The 23,318-nt window shown below is 34.1% G+C and overlaps 2 protein-coding genes across 4 annotated transcripts; both read left to right on the plus strand.

The window, feature by feature from the left end:
* Positions 1 to 12,835: 12,835 nt before the first annotated feature.
* LOC132167402 (alpha/beta hydrolase family protein) lies at positions 12,836 to 19,495 on the plus strand. Of its 3 annotated transcripts, none has more exons than XM_059578368.2 (10): positions 12,836 to 13,302; positions 13,455 to 13,532; positions 15,274 to 15,975; positions 16,075 to 16,177; positions 16,641 to 16,732; positions 16,851 to 17,025; positions 18,455 to 18,625; positions 18,716 to 18,816; positions 18,940 to 19,051; positions 19,175 to 19,495. In XM_059578368.2, the coding sequence occupies exons 1-9, from the start codon at positions 12,991 to 12,993 to the stop codon at positions 18,997 to 18,999; spliced, it is 1,794 nt and encodes a 597-aa protein (XP_059434351.2). In that variant the 5' UTR covers positions 12,836 to 12,990; the 3' UTR covers positions 19,000 to 19,051; positions 19,175 to 19,495. The 3 variants fall into 3 exon arrangements, with proteins under 3 accessions (XP_059434351.2, XP_088370038.1, XP_059434349.2); XM_088513912.1 differs by having other exon boundaries at positions 12,837 to 13,302; positions 16,632 to 16,732; positions 18,940 to 19,050; positions 19,171 to 19,495; XM_059578366.2 differs by having other exon boundaries at positions 12,838 to 13,302; positions 16,632 to 16,732.
* Positions 19,496 to 21,384: 1,889 nt separating this feature from the next.
* IAA32 (indole-3-acetic acid inducible 32) lies at positions 21,385 to 22,479 on the plus strand. Its single transcript, XM_088513874.1, has 4 exons — positions 21,385 to 21,547; positions 21,682 to 21,930; positions 22,006 to 22,114; positions 22,225 to 22,479. The coding sequence occupies exons 1-4, from the start codon at positions 21,400 to 21,402 to the stop codon at positions 22,292 to 22,294; spliced, it is 576 nt and encodes a 191-aa protein (XP_088370000.1). The 5' UTR covers positions 21,385 to 21,399; the 3' UTR covers positions 22,295 to 22,479.
* Positions 22,480 to 23,318: the final 839 nt, after the last annotated feature.

Here is a 23,318-nt window from a genome sequence, read left to right on the forward strand (position 1 = left end):
AAATTATTTAATAGTAAAGAAGGATAAGTGAGTTTAAATTTTAAAAATAATATTAATAAGGTTGATTGATTTGACATGTCAACTCTTTAAAATATTAGACGAAGCATGAATAAAAGTACTATCCAGATCTTTCAAGTTACCACATATACCATTTACAAAACTTTTTAAAACAAAGGGTTTATTTGATATTAAGGCAAACTACATGTACTAACTCTTAATATTAGTATGTTGTAAATTCTTTTAAATCAATTGTTGGGTAAGAAAACAATCTAAAATGCTGAATTGGGTGTTGGCTAATAAAATAATGTGCCATTTCTCATAATCTTCGAAGTATTCACTAATACAAAGCTTGTGGATGCATCTCATCCCTATCTTTTTATTCTTGTGTCTATACAACACTATTTTCTTTTCTTTTTTCTTATTGGATATATTATTTATATAATGATAAATAACAATATTATATCTTAAACTCTTGATCCATGATAAAGAGAGAATTTGATCCAGGCCTTTGGTACAACACTGAAAGACTAGATTTTGCAACAATTTCTTTTTGCACCTTCATAAGCAACTCTCTCTACTTCCTCCTGAATTGGCCTGGATATATAGTTGCATTAAATAAAATATAGGAAAAAGTCTACATACCCCCCTTAAACTAATACTCAATTGACAATGTTGCTCCCAAATTTTCAATTGTGACAATGTCCCCCCCCCCCTCCCAAACTACAAAAAATTGTCAATGTTCCCCCAATGACAAAATTACCCTCAATAAAATAAAAACAAAAATACTAAAACTTCTAGAAAAAAACCTAAAACTAACAAACAAACAAAAATTTGACCGTTCGAGTATTTCAAATTATACGGTGGCCAGTTTTTTTTTTTTTTTTTTAAAAAAAAATCCATTTTATAAGAAAAAAAAAAACTGAAAAAATTTCGGTTTTTTTTTTTTTTAATAAAAATTGAAAATTTTCGTTTTTTAATTTTTGTTTATAATTTTTTTAAATAAAAATTTACGTTTAAAAAAATAAAATTTTTTGTTTAATAAAATAAAAATTTTCGTTTTTTTAACTAAATAAATTTTTTTTTTTAAATAAAAATTTCCGTTTAAAAAAATTAAAAATTTTTTTTTAATATTTTTTTTAAATTAAAATTTTTCGTTTTTTAAAAAAATCAATTTTTTTTTTTGAATTTATAAGGGTATTTTTGTCTTATTGAGAAATCTATAGTGACATTTTTGTCCTATTACTAGTCTTTGAGGGGACATTGACAATGTTTTGGTATTTTGGAGGGGACATTGTCACAATTAAAAGTTTGGGAAGACATTATCAATTTGGTGGTAGTTTAAGGGGAGTATGTGGACTTTACCTTGGACAAATTTTTAATCCTATATTTGTCTATAAAGAGTGGAAAAAAAGGTTGGACCAAGATAATAGGATAGAGTTTTCTTCTAAACTGGGTTGGAGAAACTTCCTCCAACTTAATCTATAAAAATGAAATGTGTCTATTTTTTTAATAACATATGAGATGCACATGAGTTTTTAATATTGTTTATTCCAACTTTGTCCTGCTATTAAAAAAACCATATACATCTTACATATTCAAATGACATATGTCATTTTTATACACCAAGTTGGAGGAGGTTTTTCCAACCCAGTTTGGAGAAAAACTCTGTCCAATATTCTAGGCATGATGAGGGGTAGCCTAAGGCCAAAAAATTCAAAAATAATTTTCTAGCTTTATGAGATGAAAAATTAATCAAAATTTCATGTTCAAGTTTTGTTAATATATCATTCTCGATAAATAATATGACTAGTCTATTTTATTTTTTTAGTAAGATAAACACAATTGTAACTTTATAAGTAGGATTTAATTAGTCATGTACTAAAATCAACGACATGTAACAATGACCAACTAAGATCAATGGCGTTTGATAGCTAGTAAGTATAACATATAAAATATTGAAGAAATAAAAAAAAAAATATATATATATATATATATATATATATATATATATATATATATATGTATGTATATATAACCAAGAAAAATAATAATATTAGAAGTGTTGTTACCGTGCACAATAATTGATGGACAATATAGAATCAAAAAGAGAGAGAGATTAAGAGAGAGAGTCGAAACACAAATTTAACGTGGTTCGGCAATTTGCCTACGCTTTAATTTGAAATTTTTTAAAATTTCAAACAAGCTACATAACCATTTTTTTCTTGCTCTAAACTCTCGTAACATGTCTAATGCCTCCTCTCATTACATCTTTCTTGAAGCATTTTACCTTTTTTCTAACTTATTTTTTTTAACAAATTTAATATAGAGATAAATGCAAAATCAATCATTGTGATTTTAATAAAAAAATGATGAAACATGTCACTCTAAATAGAATATTAAAAAGTTTAAATTGATAAAAAAAAATGTGAATTTAATTAATATTATAACAGTACATTCATATGTAGTCGTGTCAATGAAGAGATCGAGAGGGGCCTAAAAGCTTGATACGAAATTGGTACTCACAATTAAGACATCTAAGGCCGTCGCTGCCGTACGCTACGATGTACATCAAAGCAAATATCATGACACTTTGCATAACAAGAAGCTTTTGCCTCTTTCGTTTTTGGAAAATTGCAAATTTTATCGCACATAGAAAGTAGAGGTGTCAAAAATAACCGGGAAACCGGAACCGGGACCGAGAAACCGGAAAACTGGGAAACCGGGGACCGGTTCCAGTTCCGGTTGCCAAAAAAAAAAAAAAACCGGGACCCCGGTTCCGGTCCCGGTTTTTGGCACCCGGTAAAAATCGGGAAAACCGGAACCGGGTCTTATTTTATTAAATAATATATATATATTGTCTTTGTAATATGTTTGTGAACTATTTTTATTGTGAGTGTATTTCTTTTGATTGGTAGATTATTTAAATACTTGTTTTATTTTTTATTTTTTTGGGTTTTGAATTGTTGTAGTAAGGGGTATTTATTTCTTGTGCATGTTGGTTTGTTTACATACTTGTTTTTACTTTTTATTGTTTTAATATTTTCTTTATGTATCTAATTTAAAATGATTTTTAGGGTATTTTAAAAATTTTGATTTTTTATTTCTAAGGCTTATATAGGCAAAAACATTGATTTTTTAGGATTTTTAGGCTTTTTTAGGTTTATTTTTTAATTATTTGGAACAATCACAATAAAGCCTCTTTAATTTAGACAAAAAGATTAATAGTTTTTTTTTTAAATGAGCTAACTTATGAAAAAAATAATGGGCTTATTTTAGGCCCAATACCTAAAATAAGCTTCAAACACTAATTTTTTTCAAAAACCGGTTACCGGACCGGGTAAAACCGGAACCGGCCGGGAACCGGGGTCCCGATTCCGGTTCCGGTTTCCCAAAACCGAGAACTGGGTTACCCCGGTTCCGGTTCCGGTTCCGGTTTTGGCCAAAAACCGGGAAACCGAACCGGGTTGACACTCCTAATAGAAAGGCACATTTTATCCAATTTTACTCGGAGTTTGGATGGGATTTTCTTTGCAATTCTATATCGCAAGTTGTTTGGTAATGGGAATTTTCTAGGGAGTTGCATGTCCTCCTCCACATGTGGAGGAGGATTGAAAAGCCCACCAGAAAGTGGAAGGGAAGGAGGAGGAGAGAGAGGAGATGGGAATACAAGGTCACTCACTTGCACTCCACACAGCACATACATTATGAAAGCCATTGTTGCTCCCAAAAACCTCCCCATGCCTACTCTTCCTTCTATGTTCCTCTCCTTGTCTTTAAAGTTTTTTGTTATTTTCAAGTTGAATGCAAAACCTTAATTTATAAGGCCCAAACTCTTTATGATATATTAATTTGATTTATTTTTAGAAATATTTAATTAATGAAAATCTTTCGATTATGCTAAGAGCTATTGTGAATGGTCAAAAAAGAATAATAATTAATCTGAAGTTTAGTTTGAAGAAGGGTAATTTCAAAGCTATAATTGGGGATGGTGACATTAAAAATAATATAAAAAAAAAAAATAGACTGGTTAAACAAATAACTGTCTCTTTGTTACAGTCAAAAGTTTATATGGAATGCCCCTTCAAAATTGTAAGAGATTATGAACATTATGTTGGATTTTGGAAAGAGAGGAGAGGAGAGGTTAAAAAGGGAGAGGGAGAGAAGAGAAGAAAGAAAAGAGAAGAAACTGAGCCATGTTTGGTATCTGTTTGAAAAGTCTTTTCTTTTTTTCTTTTTTTTTTTCTTTTTTTTTAAATATTTAAAAATATTTTTTTAAAGAAAATAAATACCAAATGAAATACTACTTAGGAAAAGAACAAGTCATTACTTCTTAACATTTAATCAGTTAGCTTGTTTTAGCTTAGATTTTGTTACAATTCAACTATATTGTCTAATAAAGTGTCAAAAGGGTTAGAAAAAATACAATATCAATCTCGAAGGTTTGACCTTTTAACAAATCATTTTCTAGGTTCAAAACATATTAAATTGATCCTTAAAGTTTAATCCGTTATCAAATCGCTCATTCATCCTAGTTCCCTTAACTTTTAGGGTATGATGTCACGTAATATCCAATAATTTTGTGATATGTGTATACATTGTACAATTATCTATAATGAGAGGGTTACCCCCATGTAATTTAGAAGAGGTTGGTCGTAGCATTCCTATCTATTATGAGAGGCCATCCATAATAATGGGGATGGGTGCAGCCACCCACTACCACAAATGATGAAGGTGGTCATGACCGCCCTTGCCACCATAGATGGGTTGGCCACGTGGCCATCCATTTTCACAACAAATGGGGGTAACCGCCGGCCTCACCTTCTCCTATAAGAGAGGGGTAGTAGCATGGGCCACCCCCTCCCACAAAAAATGGAGGTAGCCGCCTGCACCCCCTCTCCAACTAAGAGGTGATTACACTACTACTCCTCTCATAACATATAGGTGGCTGTACAACCACCTTCTCTCGCAAAAGAGCAGAGGTTGTGTGGCCACCCCTTCCCACAAGAGATGAGGGTGGCCACGCAACCATCATTTCCACAATAAACGAATGGTATGTTGCACAGTCAACCCACTCCTATAATAGAGGGGTGGTCACACGACCAGTAGCTTCAATAACAAGGGATGGTGATGTGGCCACCCTTTCCTCACCCTTTTTTGTTACATGCATGAGATATAATCTTTTGTTGATGAGGCATTTATAATGACATGGCATTGATGCGACAATTGATCATGGTAGGCGATGGTGCAAGATATAGGCTCCGTTTGATAATAGGTTTTGCCTTCAATACTATTCATCTTACTTTTTAACTTTTTATATATTTTATTACTTTTTACATCGCATCAATCACTTTTTATTACTATTCAAATAAAAAAATCACTTCTAAACAATTTTTTTTTTTTTTCATTTTTCCATACCAAACATTCTTACTTTTTCATTTAAAATATATATATATATATATATATATATATATATATATATATATATATATACTTTTTTTAACGTCAATCAATTTTTGCTATAGTATCAAACCAAAACCTTTTATCAAACACACCCATATATATACACACACATGTTTTTAAATTATTGGATTTGACGAGACATTCCTTCAAAAAAATTGATGGAATGGAACGACCACCCCCTTCCACATTAGAGCAATGACCATGTGGTCATCCCTCCCTCGTTTTTTTACATGAAATTTAGTGATTTGTTAATGGGGTATTTTTAATGACATGGTATTTTATGACATGTCATTAATGTGGCAATCCACGGTGGTATGCGTCTAACTGGGTGAGACTAATTGTACAATGTATACATTTGTCGCATAATTATAGGATATGGTGTGAGTCGTGACATTCCATCCAAAAAGTTAACAAATGTGGGAGGGAGGGAGGGAGCGAGTTGATAATAGATTGAACTTTAAGGATTGATTTGATAAGTTTTTAACCCCATGGAATAATTTTAATTTTAATTTTTAAACGACTATAGATGTTATGCATACCCTTCTTAGTTCTTATCCAACCAGTATGTATAATGGTGGAAGTGGTCATGACACTCAAAATTAGTAGACTAGTAACTTCGTATTACAAGGAGTCATTAAAATTGAGAATGAGATTAATATTGTTATTCATTTGTTTGGTTCAAATAGTGAAACATACCTCAAAATTAGTAGATTTTATCTTTTAATAATTTTTATATAATTAACAATTTTAGTTGAATTTGTTATTTTTATTTACTTAATTTAAGAAATTATAATTCCTCCATCCCACAATATGATTAAGTTTATATATATATATATATATACACATGAGCCAAAGAAGGTAGATTCATTTTTAAGGGTAATATGAGAATTGAATTCATAAATGTTGTTATTTTCCAAACCATTTATTTTAGAACAATAAATAAAAAAGTACGACGTTGTCATGAGATGGGACTTGGGAGGGCGGTAATTAAATATAATATCACATCCGAAATATTAATTCATATATTACATAATATTTAGTAATAACAACAAGAATTTATTCAAATACTTTACGTACAAGATACAATTGAAAACTACTATCTAGCAAATTTGGCTCTTGCACATGTTTTGATAAGCCTCCAATTGAATCTGAAACCATAACATGTTACAAATGTTAATAAAACTCAACAAATAAAATAAAATGCATAACGAATAATATGAAAAATAAAAAATAAAAAATGCCCCCAATTATGTTTAGTGCATAAAAGATACTTGAAAAGACATAAAAGCTTAATAGGCTTGTAATACCACATGACTATTGAACAACCAAAGCTATCAAGTATCAACTAGTCATCAAACTATCTTAAGGTGGTGTATTCAACCTGAGTTTGATTATTCCACCCATACCCTTCAATGTTCTCCCTATTTTTCTTAATGTTTCTTTTCTTTATTTGATGTTTCTTTATCTAGTAGCATATCTTTTATTTATTTATTTATTATTATTATTATTTTTTAGGGCTAATAACTTTTTTGGAGAGCCCTTGGGACAAATACAAATAAAACGAGGTGGGCTCCACAACAACAAAACCCAAACGAAAATAGCAATAGAGAGATAGTAATAATAATAGACAATAGACAATTGAATCAAAAAGGATCTAGGCATCTCTGAGGGCCACACGAAGCGGTATACAAAAGCAAAAGGACTTCGTTAGAAGCTCCATGCGGTAAAAGGAACCACCACCGTTAAGTGGTTGTTGTAGGAGGAGCATTGCCAATAACTAAGCAAGATCAGTCGACCAGAAAAAACATATGAGTTACAAAAGTCTCAACTTTCAAACTAGTCCACAAAAAGGCTAAGAGACGGTGACCCAAACAACACACAAAAAAAAAAAAAAAAAAAAAAAAAAAAAAAAGGCAGCAAAACACAAAAAGAGCTACAGAAAAACACAAAAAATGCAGCATATCTTTAAGAGAAAAAGGATTATTTATTTTTTATTTTTAAATCATTCAGTTCCTTGGGTTTGTTTTTGTTATCAACTCAATCACTCTTTCCCCTTTTCCCCCTCTCCCGAATTGAATAAAAAATTAAAAAAAAAAAAAAAAAAACTCAATCACTCTGTCTAGTTACATATTGGTTGTGTCAATTTTCTTGCGAAACCTACATAAAATTATAATTACACAATTTTCAAAAAAAAAAAAAGAGAGGTGACCATTTAACAAGAAGAAAGCAAACAATTGATGGAATGATCATTTTAACAAGAAGAAAAAACTGAAGGAACTAACTAAGTAAATAAAAATATATACACATAAAGAGTGATTTAAAAAACTTCGAAAATTCAAGGACTAATGTTTTAACTTAAGCAAAAAGATCTCTACAAAATTACAAATTAGAGAGATAAAGAGTACTAGAGACAATATTTACGAAATCTCTAACGAACCTTAAGTTGGGTTATCATTCTCATGCAAATAAACCAAATCTGAGCCCGATATATGCCTTCCTAAACAAGCTGAGTAACAAAGCATAGTGGTAGCCCTTGAATCTTTTAGCTTTTGGCATTCAATAAAGCATTCTGAAAGAGGCCAGGTGAGCCTTTTTCGCCTTCTTTGACAGTTTGAAAGAGACAAATTGTAACACCTAAATCAAAATAATCACGATAAAAGTTGAATTGATGTGGCAAATTGTGTCTACAATGTGTTAGCCAATCTGCAAAGCATGCATGCATACAATTTGTCTTCAACTTCATCAAGTTTAGAGGAATGAACGTAGTGGATGGGCAGTGGAAAATGAGAAAACGAGGTAGGGGTAAGGTCGTTGGTCTGCACTTTGAGCATAAGGATAAATAATTCCATCATCACTATTAATGTAAGTATTCTAATACGTTTCCAAGCCATGAATTTTCTTGTACTTTCAAAACTTCATCACTTTTGATGAATAAACCAAAACAATTGTTCATATCTAAACCTTGTATATTATTCTATAAAGTGATTTATTGTTAAAATATTTTGATTTAAGTAAGCGTACGTAGTTAAATAGTTGTGACTTTTGGAGTTTAATATTATTATTTTTTTATTTTTTTTATTCTTTTTTTGTTTTTGGTAGATGAGAGAGAGAAGGAAAATGAATATATAAGATTAAAAAACTAGAAAATGAATTCAAACATAACACTATTCATTTACGAGGAGACAACAGAGAGAGAGAGAGAGATATTTAAATAAGTGTTGTTTAGCAGTTTTGACTTTTGGAGGTATGAACTTTCTTAGTTAGGTGACTTCTGGTGTAGATGCCGAGCAAAATACTCATATGGTCAGGTTTGCGTAACACTCTTCCTGCTATAAGATACTCTGATAGTTATTGTTTAATATAGTAAAACTAGCTAATTACAAGATAGTTAGTATGTAGGTAGTACGAGTAACATTCAAAGTTAATTATTTTACTTAATTAATTTTAATTAGGAGCGTTGCATTTAGTGCGTTCTCAAATCTACAATATGGTACAATTTAGATTTTCATTTGACATTTTCTCTATTAATATATTTACCATACTTAGTTGATTACTTTGTTTATATTCACTCCACCCACCATGTTTCTCCTATAATTTTTTTTATATATATATATTTTTGAATTGTGAAGACATTCGAGACAATAAGAGCAACATGTAAATGAATAGTATCAATTTTATGGTCAAAATTTAGAGTTTGGGCATCTAACTATGTATATAAAGTCAATGTTAACATATTTTTTTTTAAAAAAAATTTAAATAATGTAACATTTTCTATACCGTTAGATGCGTCAATATTATATCATGACCATAAAATAGATACTAACCATTTCATTTGAAATTGAGAGTATCTAACCTTGTCCACAATTTCTCAATAGTGGACATAGGCCTATAGCCTGGCATATCACGGACGATGCCATTTGCACATTTTATACTTGGATCAATGAAATGTTTATCATTGCTAAGAATAGAAAAGAAAAGTAACTATATATTTGCTAGTGATTTTTTTTTTTTCTTTGATCCATTGCGCGAGTACAAAATTTTAGAACCTAATTGATTGTGAGTGTGAGTAATTTTACTATTGGGCATTGGTTTCTTGGATTTTAATAATTGCGTTGCATGATCATTCTTTTTATCCTTCATGAAATTGAGGAATTGGCCCATTAATCAGTAGGACGTAAGTGATTTTGGTGTTTTGGGTATTTCCTGAGTTTTTTTATTTATTTTTTAAATAATAATAATAATGAGAACGCTTTAAAATGTTACAAAGTTCAAATTTTTTATTAATTTGACCCCGAACTCGGTATATATATATTTTTTCTAAGAAATGACACGAATCGTATAAGTTTTTCTAGGCTACAAAATTAGATACAATTAAACAATGTACAAAGCGAGACAAAAAAACACTAAACACTTTACACCTGTGTCAATTCATCTCTTTCTTCTGGGTAGTACTAAAACGCTAAACAATTAACAACCCTTACAAATGAAAACACATGTGCCAACTTTAAGCTTACTAGTATATATATGCGATTAACAGTTATTAACCGCCTTCGCCTGCCCAGAGGTTATGCAAATAGCGGTCAAGAACCGCTCGCTTGTACACTTCTATGTATGCTCTAAGTATTCACTAATGAGAAATACAATATTATGCATCTTGAACTCTTGATATTACAAGTTATTTTTGCACGTGTGATAGCAACACTCCTTGTCCCTCTGTGCCTGCACCACAGATACGTGACAAAATAAACGAAATTAAAAGAAAAAATTACAGTTTACCCCTTTAAAGTTAATAGCGTTTTTCAATTCGAATACCAAAGTTTCAATTTTTGCAATCTACCCCCCAAAGTTTCAAATTTTTGCAATTTGACCAATTTTATCAAAAACTTCCCATATTGCCCTTAATTTTTATTTTATTTTTATAAAAAAAATTTAAAAAAATTCAGGGTGGCCATAGCCACTCCTTTTGTCATCTGATCATTTTTGCAACCCCAAATTTGTTTTTGTTTTCATAAATAATAATAATAATAATAATAAAATCAGTGGCAATATGGGAATTTTGGGATGATATTGGTTGAATTGAAAAAAAATTGAAACTTTGTGGGGGTGGATTGCAAAAATTGAAACTTTGATATTCGAATTGAAAAATGCTGTCAACTTTTGAGGAGTAAAGTGTAATTTTCTCAAATTAAAATGTTTCATTTCAACTGTGTCACACGTTAAGCAAAAATTTGTATATTGGCATTAGTGGATAAACTATTTCATAAATTTTTTACTATATCCAGATTTCCTTGCTAAACTAAATAAACAATTATGATTATTATTCCAATAGCCTTGTGTTATTGATTTTCAAGTTTTATCCAATATCATTAAAAGCACGTTTTAAGGGAGCATTTGAATTTTCCTTTGAAATAATTTAGGAGAGCAGTGAAAGAAAAAGAAAAGAAAAAAAAATACTATACGCTACGTTTCTATCCCAACTTATGTGACATGCAGCGCCCATTAGTCATTAGATTTTTTTTTAACAAGGGCCGAAGGGCATTGTCACATCATCCCAGTGAGATGAGAGTAGGATGTGGTGTATTATATAGCACTACTCAAAAGCAAATCCTTTATGTGCTAAGATATATGAAAAACTTATTTGTATTTTGCTTAAAGGCAGAAGTTTAATTTAAATTGGGTTAGATAATTTTTTTTTTTTTTTTTTTAATCCAGTCTATTAACATGTGTTCAAAATACATATGATTCTCGCATGCATTTCACATGCTCTATTAAAGTTAAAACTGCATGTCGTTTTTAAAATACATGTGAGTATTTTGGACGAGTAATGCTATATACCATACCACTATCCTACCATTATTCCATTATTCCATTATTCTGACATGACATTACCAATCTACCCTTAAAACAACACCGGTTAAAAGAAAACCCAACGATAGACTGATATTGTGGTGGGATTCATAAATTGGGTTGAAGAAATTCCATCAATTCGCTTTGGAAAAAAAAAAAAAAAAAATTTGTCATTTGACAAATTCATTTGCAGTTTGACATTCATATTACATAGAAAGAGAGAAAGAGAGAGAAAGGGGCCTAACACAAGAAATTGAAATTGGTACCAACAATGATTATAATCTAAAACCGTAGTTGATGGCATATGTGTAGACAGGATTCAAAACAAGATCTGTATCCCTCTTCTCTTTTTCGAAACAAGCAAATTTAGCGCACATTGGGGGGCAATGTTCGTGGTTTACGACTTGGAGTTCCTTTGCAATTTCTGATGGAAAATTCTTTGGTTGTGGGAGTTTCATGTCCTCCCGCACAGCAGGACGACAACACAGACTATGCGGATGCGAATGCATAAGCAAAAGGAAAGGGAGAGAAGATATGGAGTCGCCCACTTGCATTACACATACCACATGCATCATAAAAACCATCGTCCCTCCCAAAAGCCTCCCCTCTCCCTCATAATTTTTTTTTTTTTTTTGGCTATTTTGAAGCTCAATGTGAGCTCACAATTTATAAGAAGAAATTTTGTTCTTTCAATTACACTAATAGCTACTAAGAATGGTGAATTTACTACTACTAATAATAATAAATAAGAGATGGCTTGAACTATAGTGGCTTTTTGTTAAATTCATGTTAAGGAAGACTTATTTGAAAACTATTTGAGAATATTTCGAAATGACTGTGGCTTTTAACTTTGTGACTTTAGCTAAAGTTGTGTCTTTTGATACTACTCATAAGTTTATACAAGAGTCATTTTTAATCTATTCATGTTGTTTAGCATTCGTTGTACTTGTAATTTGTATTTGTATTGGTTAACAATGCCACTTGCCTCATCTCAGTTATTGTCATGGCACTTTTTCGCACTTATTTTTATATGTTTAGGTCTTATTTGGTAACTTTTAAAATTACTATCGAGTATAAAGAAATAGGTATAAGTAATAGTAGCATTACTCAATCTTATATATAACAAGCGAATTCGGATGATCTAACTATCATACTACTTCACATTTTAAACTTTATGAAACTACAAGTCCGGATTATTTTGAATTTATTTTCGGTTTAATTTTTTTTTTCTTGAACTGTTATTATTGTATTAGGGTATTTGTTAAAGTTTCCAAGCCCTTCTTTTTGTAATTAATTTATTTTAAATATTATTTTTATCTTTGCTCAGAAAAAACAAAAGACGGGATCCTTTCCTTGGCAAAGGAAGAAAGGAATAAATATTCTTCTTAATTTTTTTAGAAAAATTATTACGGGAAATATATATATATTTTTTTAAAAAAAAAACCTAATCACCGACAAATCACTGATTAGGAACAAAACTCAGAATGAAAAAAAAAAAACTGATACTGAGTGGGGATTAGGATTTGGTTGAATTTTCTGGATATACACATGTCGTAGTTCCACGTAACCACCAAAGCAATTGAAGCAAAAAGAGCAGATAACGGCTGAAAAGGAGATTCATCCTCCAAATTAAGCACCAAAGAAATGAGAAGGTGAACATCAACCACCCCGACACGATCGAAAATGGCCACGACGATTCAGTCCGATATTCGTTCCGCTTTGCACATGGCATCCTCGACCTTTCGCTCTCTCAGCACCAACCTGATCCTCTCACGCGCCGCCGCGCGTCGAGCTCTGCCGTTTTATTCCTCCTCGACGGCTTCAACGACGTCGTCGCTCATCCTGAGAGCTTTCTCATCCGCGGACTCCGCGAGCGACGTTGTTCTGAAGGTTCAGGAAAAGCCGTCCATCTGTACGGCCGACGAGCTTCATTATGTTTCCGTGTCCAACTGCGATTGGAGGCTCGCCCTCTGGCGGTACCATCCTTCCCCTCAGGTTCCTCACATTACTTTCTTTTTTGTTTTTGTTTTTCAAATAACCTTTTTTTTTTTTTTTTTTTTTTTAAAAAAAAAAATTATCCTAAATATTACTGTGATTAATATTGTTCTGCTGCCATTGTGGTAATTGTTTAATGTGTTTATATATAGGCGCCTCCGAGGAATCATCCACTGTTGCTGTTGTCTGGGGTGGGAACTAACGCCATTGGATACGATCTCTCTCCTGGGGTAATTTTTTCCGTACTTTATATATAGATATATATATTTACCCTCCTCTTACTAAAATTTATATATCTTGGTGTGATTATTGTAATGTGAAATTCCTAAAGCATTGCATTTGCGTTTGTGTGTGATTATTCTTTTCTTTTTGTCTCAAGCTTATGATGGTATATTATTTGCATTTAATTTTCATGTGCAGTGATGATATTAAGTAAAAGGGGGAAGCGATAAATAGTCTGATTTTAGATGGGATAGAATGTTAGGAAAGAATGCTTGTGACCAACCCAAATCAATCGATGAAGTTTTAGAGAGCTGGTCCCAATTTAATTGGATTAAGACTTAATTAAGTTGAGTTGAGAGGGTGCTTGAAAATGTGTGAGCTAAACTAGTAAAATGTGCATCAGAATCTAAAATGTTTTAGGGTATGTAGGATACTAGGCTTAGAAACATATTAATAGTAATTTTAATAAATCTGAACTAGAACTAGGGAATGATAGAGGTTGAGTCCCAGGGAAGTGGGGATACGCAAATTGATTCTTTTAATATAGTTTCAACTATCATACACGAGGAAGGGGAGTCTAGAAAGGTTATATTGCTTATCTAGTTATGGTAGAATGTCAATTATAAAACTGCAATAAGAGTATCCTCTCCTTGTTGACGTGAAAGAGAAAGCTGTCTAAAATGACATATAGTGCTAGCATTGGTCTACCCAACTCAATAAAGCTGCAATTCCAGTTGTAGACAACATGTAAATCCATTAGAGCATGTAGCTCCATTAAGAGCCATGCCCTCTGTTAAGTCCATGGGAGTTGAGTTTCCCCCACCCATAGCCATATTTTTTTTATTAAGTAAATGAAATATCATTAAAAGCTCAAAAGACGCACCCAAGTACACTGGAAGTATATAAGAGAACTATCTAACTAGAAATAGAAAACGAGTTAGAGAAACTCAAGAAAACCAAGCAAACTAAGATCTAAGGCAGCTGCCCAGTAGTCAAGAGTTTTGAAGACGAAAGACTTTAGGTCTACCATTGTCCTCTTGCGTTCTTCAAAATATCTATTATTTCTTTCCCTCTAAAGACACCACAAAAGGCAGGCCGGAACCAACTTCCACACAGCTACACATTGAGGACTACCTCCCAACCCTCTCCAACAAAAGAAAAGGTTTATTACTCTTCTAGGCATAACCTAAGCTAATCCAAGACGACTAAAGATAGCGCTCCACAATGCACTGGCAATCTCGCAATAGAGAAGAAGATGATCTACAGTCTCCCCACTCTTTTTGCACTTTCAATGCTCAATACCAGTCAACCACAATGACATGTTTCCTTAGGTTATTCATGTCGAGGATCTTTCTTAGGGCATCCACTTCTTCGGGTTGGACTTGGTTGAATCATCTTGGACCTTTTTCACTCATTTTGTCATCAATTTGTCTCACCTCTATGTTCTTACGGATGAGTTTGCTTGTTTCCTTCTATTCTTGCTCGTCCAAACTTCTCTTTATGTCACTTATGTTTGTTAATTTCCAATTACTAGGACTTTGGCTAAGTGTCCAATTGGTAGGGCTGTTTTATTTATTTGTTATTTTAGATTTGCAAGCTGCACCTTGTTTGTTGGGTTCCCTCAAGTATGCTTTGTTATGCCATTTTCTGCTCAATCAGTCTTTATACTTGACCTATTCTTTGTCTGCTACATCTTGTATGTTTCTATACCACATTATTGCAGTCTCACTAATGTATGAGATTTTTCAGTCTTCATTTGCTCGATACATGTCAAACCAAGGGTTTGACACATGGATCCTCGAAGTTCGTGGTGCTGGGTTGAGCGTGCAGGGATCAAAGTCTAAAGAAATTAAGCAGTCTGCCTATGAAAGATCTGAGCAGATGGAAGCTACTTTGAGGAGTGCAACTAATGGAACTTTTCCTGTGGAAGCGCAGTCAACCATTCCTGGTGCCTTGGAAGAATCTGAGACTTCTGCTGTCAAAGGAGAAGAATCTGAGAGTGTAGCTGTTGAAGATATGATGGGGATAGCAACAGTGTGGGACGAATCAAGACTAGTGATGCAGTTGACAGAAACCTTTATGCGTTTGTCAGAAAGACTCTCTGGTTTTCTAAGTGAAGGTCAGTCCAAGATCATGTATGCTAAATTTTTTGACCAGATATCGAAGCTTTTGGTGGATTCTCAATTATCTGAACGATTTAATGAGATAAGGGAAAAACTATCAAAGTTGTTGGAAACAAGGCAAAACTCCAGTATTACTAGCCAAATCACGGATCTGAGTCAAAGAATTGTTAATATCATTGAAGAGGGTCAACGATCTGTTTCACCTCCATTGTTTGACTTGCAAGAGCGTCTCGCTTCAACGATAGAGGATTTTCAGAAACAACTTGACTTGATAGTGAAATATGACTGGGATTTTGATCATTACTTGGAAGAGGATGTTCCAGCTGCGGTGAGGTGACACTTGTCTTGCTGGAAAGCTACAATAAATAATTTAAGCATGCCTACCCTTGACATGATGAACTAACAGTCTTCAATTTTGTCAATATAGATGGAATATATAATAGAAGAAAGCAGGCCAAAGGATGGTAAGTTGCTTGCAATTGGACACTCCATGGGTGGTATCTTGCTTTATGCAACTCTGTCACGATGTGGTATGGTTCGATCCCTTGCTGTGCAACATGTTAACTCTATATTTATCTGCTGGCAGCGTAGATATTTTACTGCAGTCAGTAAGTAATCCACCTTGCTTCAAAGGGAGGAAGCACCATTTGAGCTGAAGCTCATTTGAGCATCATGTTACCACTATATTTATCAGCTCAAATGGTACCAAGGATTTCACGTGCTTAGCTCTTAATCTCTACGCTTTTCACTGCATCAAAAAATTAATTCTATAAGTTTATAGAAACGACCAGCCATTGTTACGATAGTTTCAGGTTTTATACTTTATTTAAATTTTCATATTTTATTTAAAGTGTATGTGTACTTTTTTATTTTATATACATATAGAAATCAGTTCTTTTGGCTTTCTTTATTTTTTTTTCTTCGTTTTATTTTGTAAAGAAAAAAGCATCCTATTGATGCATTCATTTATTTTATCTTGTTAAGCTTTTGAAGGAAGAGAATCCAGATTGGCGGCTATTGTAACTTTAGCATCATCCCTTGACTACACATCTTCAAAATCAACTCTCAAATTGCTCTTACCACTTGTAAGTGGATGTAAAATCATTGGATCATCTCTCTATGTTTGGTTCAAGGAGTATCTAATACAAAATATTGCAGAATACCCTTTCTTTGGAAACTAATATCAAGGCACTTGTCGTACAGGCAGATCCTGCACAGGCTCTTAATGTACCTGTTGTTCCTTTAGGGGCGCTACTGGCAGCAGCTTATCCTCTTTCATCCCGACCTCCTTATGTCTTGTCTTGGCTTAATTATCTGATTTCAGCGGAGGACATGATGCATCCAGAGTTGTTAGAAAAGCTCGTCTTGAACAACTTTTGTAAGTTTTCCCTGTTGATGTAATATGTAAAATTACAGTCGCATAGTTTTCCCAGTATATTTCTGTATGTTCTATATACACGTGAACATGAGCATTTATATTTTGGTATGTTCTGTGTAAATGATTTTCAGTCGTCATCACAGTTTTAGTGAGGACAGAGTTTTCTTTGTTGAGGTGAATTATAAACCCCATGGTATGTCTTATTGATAATCTGGATTTATAATGCATAAAGTGGAAGATTATGTTGACTTTTTGTAGATAGATTGTGGTTGTCTTCCCCAGGACTGACTCCTATTCTCCCACACCCCATACCTATAAATTAAATTGGAAAATGAAGAGAAATGAACATTGTCGTGTCATTTATAAAGAGTGAAGTAGATGTTCAGATTGCACCAGTTAGTGTGATATAGCCAACTAATCAACTATGAACTTTTTGTGTAGAGTGAACTGATGAGAATACATGATATAGGGGAGCATTAGCTTTTGTTTGGCTTTATTTGTGGGGTTGGAGAAGGGGACTTTTTTTCTTTGGTAACTTATGGTATAGTGTACAAGAGTTGATTGTTGAGTACGGTGATTAGGGAATCCATGAGTGTTTATCCTCATGATAATGAGAAAAATGTGGATTAGTAGTGGTGTATGCTTACATAATTTATTTAATTGGACACGAAACTTTATTAAGCCACATAAGCCAGACTACTCATTAGGTGTAGGATTCTGAGAAGTTGTGAGACATGTTCACCAATGGAGCATAGATGAAATGAGATTGCAACGATGGATGGGGGGTACTAAGAAAAGATCTGATTCAATTGTGTCTGTAGTTATATAGGTATAACCTGCTAGCAGGCAAGACAAAGGAAAGTTATTTGGGTTATTTGGAACCTGCAAGAATTATTCATGGACTTCCACCATATAAACCAAGACTGCTGGCTTAGCCTAAAGCGTGTAGCAAAGACAGGGCAAGGTTGAGGGTGCTCGCCATACAAGGGAATTGTAATGGCTTATGGTTTAATCGAAGGAATAATTTTTAATAGTTTGCCTAAGCCATCAACCGATTATTTCACTTGGAGTTGTATATCTAAGCAGTTAACACATTGTTCCTTGGTTTCAGCGCATCCATAATTTTCTTGACCCTTGATCTTCTGCACTTATTTAGTTGGAGGAGAGAGTGGAATTTTTGCATATGAAATAGTGGTTCTTTCTTTTAGAAATCACTCATCCATGTAGACTACGTGCACAGTTCCCTCTAGTTCTACTTAAAACTACTTTTATTCTGTTCCTTTTATCTGGCAATAATATTGTAGACCATGGGTGGCGCCTACAACATGCCTGCTAATCAGTGGGCCGCATCAATGGTTCCATTATATGCACAATATCGTACCTTGAATTGTCACTACTGAAAGATTTAACCTCCAATTACAACTGGCAGGTACTATACCTGCTAACCTTCTCTTGCAGCTAACAACAGCTTTTCGAGAGGGTGGGTTACGTGACAGGATCGGCACCTTTTCCTACAAGGATCATATGCACAAAATCAACATCCCTGTCTTAGCACTAGCTGGTGACCGGGATCTTATATGCCCACCTGAAGCTGTGGAGGGTATGTTTAAATTAAAGATGATCTGTGTATCTATTCCTGTTTGATATTAATATTCCATGCTTCTTGCTTATGATGATTTGGGCCGACCAGATACTGTTAAGCTGATTCCTCAGCACCTGGCTACCTATAAAGTGTTTGGAGAACCTGGCGGTCCACATTATGCCCACTATGATTTGGTGGGAGGACGATCGGTATGAATTCTGTTTTTCTTTTTTCTTTTTTTTGGAGGTTTATGATAAGAAAATAATCGTATAAGTTGACACCTCTTTCTATTATTTCTCCGCTTAGAGATTTGTTAATGCTTTAAAATGCAGGCAGTGGAGCAGGTGTATCCTTGTATAATCCAATTTCTTAGTCGTCATGACTCAACATGATTATCTGGGCAATGGAACTTAACGACACTGAGTGAGTTTGATTTCCAAGCAGGTATGGAATATCTCCCTTGGTTTTGGACATTACACGTTCCCATGGGATCTTGACAGCTTAAACGATACTACTTGGTTCATGCCACTCACAATTACTGTAATTGTTTGCCTTTTTGAATGGTAGGGAGGATGTGCAGATAAAGCATTCCATGCTGAGATTGTTAGCAGAATTTGCAAGGCAAATCTTTGCTACTAGTTCAATTGCCTAGGACGACGCCTCGTGAAGTGGAGAAGTCACTAGTTCAAATTTCTCATTCCCCTTTTCTTTGGGGGTCAAAAATTACTTATCAAAAGAAAAAACTTTTCTTCTTTTTGTAAATTCTCTTTAGAATTGGTGATAGGATAATCATAATCTAGGAAGGGGCAAAAAAGCATGCTTCTTTCCATCATATAGCATTTGGATATTGGTCGATTGTGTAATAAGAATTTCTTCGATTGTGCCCCCTCTGTCATTTAGTTTTGATGATTTTCTTGTTCGTTTTTTCCTTTGTTGTTAGGTGTTTTATTTTGTATATCTCCAGTGTACTAAGGAGCGTCCTCCGCTTTTAATGAGATTGGATTATTACTTATATAAAATAAAAAAATCTTCAAAGGAAGAGTGTGTCTTGCTTGTCTATCCTGCCCAAGTTTGTTGAATTTTTAAGGTGTCCCATAATATCCTTGGATAATTTGCTGTAATGCACTTTTTTGCTTTTTAAAGTGATTTTCTTAAAGCGAGCTTTTATACATAATTCAGAAATCTGTACAGAACATAAAAAGCACCCGGCCCATAAACACCCTAGGGCTAGGGCTAGGGGAGATGCATTAAATTCAAGACTTGAAGACACCTTGTCGAAGAAAGATGATTCAAAGCTGTAGTGTTGGCAGATAAAATGTTTTCTCATCAATCTCGATAACTCTTCTTGGAAAGAAAAAGGGTGTAAGCATTTGTAGCGGTTTAAATATTATGATGGAGGTTGTTATATGATGCAGCCAATGTGAGCTCCACTGGATTCGTCTTCAGACTTGTCTCAGTTAGAGAATCGTGCTTTTGATAAAATAATTGAAGCTCAGCCTCATTTAGGACTGATCTTGCAGCCCCATTCTGGGGCCAAAACTTTTTGAGATTGGAGGTCTATCTTTTTTTAGGCCTGCTGGACTTCTGCCCACCCATCACTCATGTTTCCTATCTTCTAACTGGTAGCCAGTTGATGGCAAAAACATTATAAAAAGAAAAAAGAAAAAAAAAAAGGGAGATGACCGTAGGGTGAGGATCCTCTAATTGAGATTTATAGCAATTGTCTGCTACATGTTCAAATAAATTTTGGACTGTACAACCATTTATTCGGACATATAAGTTTTATATAAGCTTTCTTAGATTACATTACTAATAATTCAGATAAATAATTACTGTGGATCTTTATCTAGATTCTCGTCCTCCCAATTCAATAGCGGGAGTGGGAAGTGGGGTTTCGACGGACATGTGAGTTTTATATAAGCTCTCTTACAGTACATTATTAATAATTCAGACAAATAATTACTGTGAATCTTTATCCAGATTCTCGTCCTCCCAATTCAATAGCAGGAGTGGGAAGTGGGGTTTCGACAAGATCGCTATACCCTTTACAAGTGGCAGTACTGTCATCCAAGAGAGAGTATCTATTCAGGATGATCAGAAACAAAATTGTTGCAGAATAATGTTGCCTGCCCTTTAAAGACATTACACTTATCTTTGCTAGAAAATTGAAGAATTAGGGAGTCTTATTTGTGCCTTAAGCAAACCAGAGCACCGCTGTCCGCTTCTGTGCTACCATTGCTTATATTGCACAGCCACTGCACGCACGAAGCACCACACATACGTAGCAAAATTGCCTTTTTTTGGCTGTCAATTTAATAGTTACTGCACTTGAGGAAGAACATGCTTTTACCTTTTTTGTCGTTAACATGTTTGTTATTTGGTCCAGGCAGTTTAAATTGGGTACCCGACATTGGTTATTTGACCCTAGTGACCCTGGGATACCAACCTCAGAAGTCTGAGCCTTTGTAGCAATGTTAGGAAGCAGAATCCGAAACTACTTTTGTTAGGATCACTTTGGCCATCCCTTGTTCTTGCGCTGTTTTCAACCACCCTTTGTACTTTGCATGTTGAAGGCAGCAGATGAAGATAAGCATCATTCAATAATGGATAATGGAGGCCGCTTTCTTGTCTTCCTAATGTACTTAACCGGCCCCCACTAGCTGTTCCTTTTCCTCTTCACATGTTCTGTTGTTTTTGGCCCTGGCTTTCTATAAATAGGTACCTCCACTGAAAGCAAATCTGCAGAACATAACAACCGACACTGTCTAAGTTGTTCTCTGCAATATATTTCAATGGATTCAAACACATCAGGCTTTCTTCTCAACTCTTCATCTCTTGAGTCAGTTTATTACCAAGCTAAGGAGCAGGATGATGCCTTCATTGATCTGGGTCTTAGTCTCAGAACTCTGCCAACCGAAGCTTATCATCCTTCCGGACATCGTATGCCTTTCCTTGCTTTTTGATATTGATGTTGTTGTTTATGTTAGCAAGATGTTTTTTTTTCTTTAGTATTAATATTTTTCTACAAGTAATATTAGTTGCAATGTACTAACCAGAGTGTGCATTTGGTTCAGTGGTAAGCCTTGAGGGATATGATGACCCCATTGATTGGCCTCAGGCCAACCAGAACTTGAAAAGTTGTGACAGTTTGTATCAAAGAATTATACCAGAAGATTATGATGAAGAGTCGGAGGGAGTCCAAAGCAAAGAGAGGTGGGCTTATGTGAAGGTTAATATGGATGGGGTGGTTGTTGGCCGGAAAATCTGCATTCTTGATCATGGTGGTTACTCTAGCCTTGCACTTCAGTTAGAAGACATGTTTGGTAGGTACCAACATTTTTATTAGAAGATTGAAAATCATACAATTAGAAGTAAATAACTATTTTTATATATTTCAGGTAGACAATCGGTATCTGGGTTAAGGTTGTTCCAGGCTGGATCCGAATTCTCACTGTTCTATATGGATGGAGAGCAAAATTGGAGGGCTGTTGGTGATGTGCCATGGAAGTAGGTTCTTTATTTTCACATTTTCTCTTTGCTTATTAGATCAAACTCCAAAATGGTACTAAAAAAATATTGGAACCATTGTGTTGATTGTCTTTTTTAACTCGTCACAGGGAGTTTGTGGAATGTGTGAAGCGGCTGAGGATTGCAGGAAAGAATGCTGCTCTTCTCCCTGGTTCATGAAAATTCCCCTAAATTTTCTTCATTCCCTCCCTCCCTTCTGCCTCCTCCCCTCTCTCTCTCTCTCTCTCTCTCTCTCATATGTTTTTGAAGCATCTCTGATTCTCTGACCTAGAAGTAAAATTAAGTTGGCAATATTTTGAGAAATGTGTTTCAAAATCATAATGTCCATCATAACTTTTGGGTAAGTTGCCTACGTAGTCCTGATAAGTGTTTGTTTGGCGGAACTTTCAAGTAATAGATTGCAAATGCAACTAAAAAGAGTCTCTTTGGGATCAAACTATCAACTATCTTAAGAAATGTTCAGCTCAAGCTCTTTACCACATGGTAATGTTGGAAAAAGTCAGTCCAATGCAGACATGCAATTCGTCAGCTTGTAACTCAATAACAGTGCTTTTGGATTAGGAATAGCAAAATAATCCTGAAACAGAACCACAAAATAACTTGTCATAAAAAAAAAAAGAGGATCACAAAGACAGATGTATGTAATGAATCGTTCAACACAGGACACCAGGCAAACTTTGCTGCAGATACTCATAACACGCCTCAAACAAATTAACTTCAAGGGATAAATGTTCACTATGCCCCTACAAAGAAAAAAAAGAAGTAGTTGCAATCAAATGCTACATCATTTTACAATTCCACATTTTACATGTTTAAGTTTTCTCTTCCTCTTTCCAGAATGTGTGGAACTGCAGATAATATCTCTACAAAAACACATTGTTTAGTGATCATTGACATTTTTAAATCACTGAGGGCTTCCCCTCTACTCCTTGCTAATAACATATGCAACACCGCCACAATATCATAGATACTAAATATCCAGATCATCAAGATTGTATTTAACAAGGGCAATCAAGAACTGAAAAACCAAAAACATTCTATGGTTTCCCACCTTAAGCAAGAAGAAAAACCTCCACGTTAGCTAACCGGAAGGCATCGTCAACTAGGGGGTGACTCAACCCCAGAAAGAAAAAACATGCATCAGCAAGTTTTACCTTATTCCTCTTTGCCAGCTCTCTGTCAG

This window comes from Corylus avellana, chromosome 2 (genome assembly GCF_965113065.1).
Source record: "Corylus avellana chromosome 2, dhCorAvel1.hap1.2, whole genome shotgun sequence".
NCBI lineage: Eukaryota > Viridiplantae > Streptophyta > Magnoliopsida > Fagales > Betulaceae > Corylus > Corylus avellana.

Bases quoted from the DNA above. Each gene is read 5' to 3' on its own strand.
- LOC132167402 (XM_088513912.1), top strand. From the start codon at position 12,991: ATGGCCACGACGATTCAGTCCGATATTCGTTCCGCTTTGCACATGGCA. The intron at 13,533-15,273 runs GTAATTTTTTCC...GAGATTTTTCAG, and splicing joins GATACGATCTCTCTCCTGGG to TCTTCATTTGCTCGATACAT. The intron at 18,817-18,939 runs GTATGAATTCTG...TTTAAAATGCAG, and splicing joins ATTTGGTGGGAGGACGATCG to GCAGTGGAGCAGGTGTATCC.
- IAA32 (XM_088513874.1), top strand. From the start codon at position 21,400: ATGGATTCAAACACATCAGGCTTTCTTCTCAACTCTTCATCTCTTGAG. The intron at 21,931-22,005 runs GTAGGTACCAAC...TATATATTTCAG, and splicing joins TCAGTTAGAAGACATGTTTG to GTAGACAATCGGTATCTGGG. The intron at 22,115-22,224 runs GTAGGTTCTTTA...AACTCGTCACAG, and splicing joins GTTGGTGATGTGCCATGGAA to GGAGTTTGTGGAATGTGTGA.